Source organism: Centroberyx gerrardi, chromosome 19, assembly GCF_048128805.1.
Source record: "Centroberyx gerrardi isolate f3 chromosome 19, fCenGer3.hap1.cur.20231027, whole genome shotgun sequence".
Classification (NCBI taxonomy): domain Eukaryota; kingdom Metazoa; phylum Chordata; class Actinopteri; order Beryciformes; family Berycidae; genus Centroberyx; species Centroberyx gerrardi.
The window spans coordinates 18,673,610-18,679,609 of record NC_136015.1 but is presented as its reverse complement, the minus strand read 5'-3'; the positions used below and the strand labels follow the sequence as shown (position 1 = coordinate 18,679,609).

At 43.3% G+C, this 6,000-nt stretch overlaps 1 protein-coding gene across 3 annotated transcripts in view; it reads left to right on the top strand.

Moving 5' to 3' along the window:
* samd12 (sterile alpha motif domain containing 12) overlaps positions 1-6,000 on the top strand; it is a 103,863-nt gene that overhangs the window by 20,265 nt on the left and 77,598 nt on the right. For all 3 annotated transcript variants that reach the window (XM_078290165.1, XM_078290163.1, XM_078290164.1), the window contains exon 3: positions 4,625-4,754. In XM_078290165.1, coding sequence (XP_078146291.1) covers positions 4,625-4,754 — 130 coding nt within the window. The remainder of the gene's footprint in view (positions 1-4,624; positions 4,755-6,000) is intronic.

Sequence of the window (6,000 nt, the reverse complement as noted above, 5' to 3'; positions counted from 1 at the left end):
CTGTGCAATGGAGATAGGGCAGACGACACAAGGCTCCGTGTCTCAAACAGCCATTCACTCAGGCAACATGACACTAATGGCAGCGGCCCTCTTCTCAGCACTTTACTGTCCAGTCACACTCAAAGGAAGGTGCAGCGTTTGCTTGTGAACACTAGATGGTGCTGTGTAATAGTGAATTCATGTCAGCAGCAGTGGTAGTCGAGGCGGTGTACAAGTATTTTGAAGAGTACAGAAGGAAAACAGTCAATTGCAACCTTGCAGTTTTCCCAGGTAATCTTGAATCATGTGGCCAGATGAAACAAATGGAAACAGAATCACTTTCGCTTAAATTTGCAAGATATACGCTAGACAGCAGGCTACATATCACTCCCTACATGAATTCAACATCCAATATTCAATAACCATGTGCAGTGAATCACAATGCCATGCAGTATGGTTGGAGAGGGAAGTGCAGTGAGTGTCCAACATTCAGCAGGAAAGTGATTTTAACTTTTTTTTTTTTCTAGCAAAGACTCCCCCATGTTATCCTGCTGTGGCTCTGTCTTCGACAACAGTCTCCTATTCTGGAGACCTCCTCCGCTCCCAGTGTGAGATAATCCCTGCCAGCTTCTGCTTAAGATTGGTTGGAAAAAAAAAAACTTAAGTAAAGTAGACTGAAGTAGAAGTATTCAGTTATATTTTACTCCAGTCCAACTGAATGTATACAATTGTTCAAAAGAGTAGCTAATTAGGAATTTGCCGCATTTCCTAATCTTTCCCCCCAAAATTAAGGGACTACCTACAGTATTTTGCAGCTATATTGGCACTTGCAAATCCTGTACCTTGATGAGTCATTGTCAGCCTAAGGTTTGGGATTGACCTTTTTAGCTTGTATCAAGGAAGCTACAGGTCAGATACCTATAAATACCAGATCTCATTGTATACACTACTCAGGTAATAATAAAATTTACTAAATAGTAATAGAGTAAATGTTGAAAAAAGAAATGACTCTACTAGATTTTCTAAATACAAAGAAAGGAGTGTGAAGTTACGTACTTTTCTACACACCTACAGTAACTAGATTACCTCTTAAAAGTTACATTCCACCTCTGGTTATACAAAGACTGTTGAACTGCAGCTGAACTGTGTGCTACATACGCACAAATTGTGTTTGTCCCCCATTTCTGACGTACCGTATGATGACTCATGTTGTAATTGTGTTTTTTAATTGTGCCACCCTGGTTGCACAATGAATTGAATTGAAATGGCATTGTGTTGTGTTTTATTATTCTGTTGTATTCTATTTTGTTCCATATTGTCTTCATCACATCCCTGCTTCGTCCAGTAAACAATATGATATACTTGATGAAGGCTTCCACGGACAAAACACGTCGGTTTTGAACAAAACCACAGTATCTTTTGATTGTTTGCTGCCCAAGAGCTGTTGAAGATTTGTTTGCACTTGAATGCATTTGCTCAGTATATGAACTATGGCCACTTCTTTCTCTGGGGAAATATCTATCTGCCAGGGTTGAGGTTCAATTCCAGTTCTTCTTCTTCGTAAGTGAAAAAAAATAAACAAAAAACTGGAGATGTTTGCAACAAAAATATTCTTGTATCCAGTCTATAAAGAAATGATTGAAAAAAGAATGTGTGTCATTATGTATTTTAATTGCTGTTTTAGTTTACATTTTTTTTTTAGTACATTTTTGAATTGAGCGAAAAGTCATTTGACCACCAACCCTGCAATCAGCCTAATACTTTGGAACCACATTGAAAAACCATGATGCGTAGGCGGATATGACTTCACCTCCTGAGATGCGACCGCAACCCCTGCTGTTTACAGTACAACTGACTGAATTCACTCTCACTCACATGATGTTCGTCTCTGGAATGCTTTGCAGTGCTTACTCCAAATTCACAGATCTTTTTGTATTAATATTCCATTACTGCCCTCACAAAGGGGCCATGTGATTGTCTCTTGATTAATTTTACTGAGTACATTCATAATGGATCTTTAAATGCTTATCAGCCTAAGCGTGATTACATGCTTCATTATGTATGTAATAGTGTTCCACTGTGGTTGTTAATGTGTGGATGTTTATTCCAGTCTCTGGTTCGTGTGAGGGGCCGAGCGTTTCCCCAAGGCCTTATTCCTCGTCTTTAATTTTTGAGGTTGTCCTTGCTCTGTTGCTAAGGTAACATGAAGAGCACGGGGGAACCGTACAGCGCTTTCAGATATCAATTAAACCAAGGACAGAGCAGCACAGAACGCATGATGGTGCACATGACAATGTGATTGTTTGTGTGTGTGTATGTGTGTGTGCTGCGTGTGTGTGAATGTGTGTGTATTGCATTCACGTATGTTTGTGTACTGCGTTTGTGTGAATGTGTGTAGGTTGGTGTGTATGTGCTGCATGTGTGGGTGTATGTATAGTTCTGTGTGCGTGTGCTTGCGTGCCACCGAGCCTGCGTGTGTGTATGTGTGTGTGTGTGTGCTCCCAGACGTATTCCACTTAGAAATAAAGCAGGCTTCTTCTCTCGCCCCTGTGCTGTCACTCAAATCTCTAATTGGCCCAGAGTCTCTTGAACGCAGCTCTCTGAGCATGATTGTACTCCTGTTTTCTCCTCTCTGCTGTTTTCTCTCCTCCCTTTGGCTCGCTGGCAGGCAGGCAGGCAGGCAGGAAGGCAGCGGCTCACCTATTGTACCGGCCCCAGGAATACAACTATGGGCTAAATCAGTGCAGAATGTAAAACACAGATGGCCATTGACTCACAAATGGGTTCATGGAAAATGAGAGAGAGAGTGTCTATCCCTCTGTCAAACTCTGCTGAGTCCACTCTCAAGCACAAGCATTTTCTTCTCTCCCTCTCGATTCCTCTCCCTCCCTCTGTCGCTCCAAACACCATCCCTATTCCCAGCATCCTGCTCCTCCATCTCTCCTGCTAGTTCTTCCCACCCAAACTCTCCTTTCTCTCATTGCGTTCAACACACATACTCTCTCTCTCCCCCTCTCTCTCTCTCGTCTTTTCACTGTCCCTTTCTCTCTCTCTCTCTCGGCCTCCCTCCCTCTCTCTCTCTCTCTCTCTCTCTCTCGTCTTTTCACTGTCCCTTTCTCTCTCTCTCTCTCTCTCTCTCTCTCGGCCTCCCTCTCTCTCTCTCTCTCTCTCGGCCTCCCTCTCCCTCTCTCTCTCTCTCTCTTGTCGCCTCAGGCTGCTAGTCAGGGTTAATTAGCATTGAGTTGAGCTGTGTTTAATGGTTAATGTGGTTTCTTCCTGCGACACCACTCCCGCCCCTCCCTGCAGGTTTAGCATCTATGTGGCCTGCCAAGCAATCACGTCCAGGGTTCGGGCCCTGCCTACCTGCCTGACTGCCTGCCTGCTTGCTTTGGCTGTCTGTCACTTTGCCTACCTGCAGGGGATACCAACCATATGCCAAAACCAGCATGCACATCTCCCCCAATTTCTCTTTCTCTCTAGGAAGCCAGATATAGAGGGAGTGGGAAGGAGCAGGGGAGAGAGGCACAGAGAAAGAGAGAGAGAGAGAGAGAGAGAGTGTGTGAGCTAGTACCATATAATAAGAAAGAGGTGAGAGACGGGAAGGATGAGAGTTAAAATATGTGGGGAGAGGAAGTGAGAAAGACAATGTGATAGATCTGACAGGGACAGGGCGAGATTGAACACGGGGGGGAGATGAGAGATGGGGAAGGAGCTAGAAGGCAAGGCAGAGGAAATGCTGCCAGTACCTGTTATTCTGCTTTCTCTGGGTGGAGAGAGATGGTGTTCCATTGCTATGCCACACCACACGGCAGCCAGAGAGCAGGCTGAAGTGGAAGGGAGTGGATGTGAAATTTTAATCACCTCTCTCTGTTTGTAATTTTAGTAGCCCCTCAATCAAAATCAAAAGCGTTGCCAGCACTTTCAAGAGCGATCCACTGGCAGGCTGCTTGCCTGCCTGCTGTCGAAGGAATTAAACTAGAATAGCATCTCACAACTACAATACAGTGCTGTTAGTGTGTGTGCTTGTGTGTGTGCATGTATCATTACATGCACTTCTAATATAGCCTAGTCAATAAGTGGCTTTTTGTGCCGTTGGATTAAAGCTACACTCTCAATTCAGGCTCATTGTTTACAGCTACATTACTGGATTGTATAAATGCCGTGTTATTGACCTGCATTGTCTGATTATTAGTTCATAAAGTACTGCATTACCATGGCGCTATCTTTGCTGGAGTTATCTGTCTTCTTCTGAGATAGCTAGAAAGATAGATATTTTATTGATAATTGAGGGGAGATTTTGTTGTCACACAGCAGCTAGTAAACACAGCATATACAATACATGGCAAGATAAGACAGGTGGAAGTTCAAGCCATAAAAAGGTGCCACATGAATACACATACAATACTATACGCTAAAATCAATGGCAAATAACGACAATGCATCTATCCTGTGTTAATATGTCAGGGTTTTCCAGACAGGAGCAACAATGGAGAGTGCATAAGTGCAGAAAGCTTGTAAACACTGGGACTTTTATAATAATTGCTATAGTAAATGTTACATCTGTAGATTCTAAGATGGAAAATATGGCCGATATTGCGTATCATTAAATGTTTCATGTTTTTATGTTGTTTTGTCTCCCATTCAGCCGGGATATGTGAAGCTGTCCAAGCCAGTAGCCCTGTGGACCCAACAGGACGTGTGTAAATGGCTGAAGAAACACTGTCCCAATCAGCACCAGATCTACAGCGACTCCTTCAAACAGCATGACATCACAGGTAGCTACACACGGCATCTCACACTGACATGTACAGTTCTCCCACCATGCATCTATTCTGCATTAGTGCTGTAGGATTTTCCAAGCAATTCGTATTGGGAGTAGAAGAGCAAAACTGCAGTAGTGTAGCATATCAAAAGTGGGAATGTTACTACAACTATCTGTAGGTGGTCATTGGCTGGTTATATCTCCTTAGGTTTTACACATTCGTTACATTACATTCATCCATTTACAATCACATTATTTATGCAATAAGTGCAATAATATGTCTTGTCAATAGGGATTTGTATTGGTGGCATCGGTGCAGAAACATCAACAACTTACACAGCAGCACTCTCTAAACTGGCACATTGCACAAGCACAGCATGACATCACATACAGTGCAAAGGGGAAGTGCATATAAATATATCACTCCACACCTAATCTTAAATTACTATGTGGATTCTGGAAGCATGGCATACACACTGCCCCATATACTGTAAGTGGGTATATATATTACAAATTATATTCAATCATAGCTTATATATATCAAAAAAAATGTCTGGAGACAAAAATAAAGAATGGCTGTCCACTTTTAGATCAGATGTGTATCAGCGCTACAGTGAATCCTTGCAGCAGCACAGCTTCTCTCTCTGTCATAGAGGACCGCCACATTTGTCATTTCGCCTCTTGCTGAAGCCAGATCTCATTCATAACATCGCAGGTGCGCTCTGCACCCACTGTCTGCCGCCTGCAGCCTCGCCACCCGGCCTTCCCGTCTGTCCGTCCCTCCCTTCCTACTGTCAGCGTCACCGCTGACAACAGTTACCGTGTCAATCATCTCCCTAACGAGCCCCCTCAAGGTGACCCCGCCGCTAACGACGCCGCAGCCGCATAGCGTCAGGACGACGGTTAATTGCCGTGCACTCTACCTCTCAGAGCACGACTGATCACATTAATATGTTTATTTGTTGCTGTGGAGGACCTCCCCGACTCACTGACTTGATGAATCGCTTGGGGGTGATGATGAGTGGCATAATGGCTCACTCTCCCATTTCACCATATGATGCACTTTGATTGTTATACGTTTGCATGGAGGGTGTCGAGGTTTAGCATTAAATGCTCTGGAAATCAGAGTTGGGGTCAATTCATGAATTAACTCATCAATTCCAATTCAACTGAGGAATTGGAATTGGAATTTCAGGAAGTTGAATTTAATTTAGGGTTTAGGGTCATTTAATTCTGTGAAATTCCATGTTTTTTTGTTT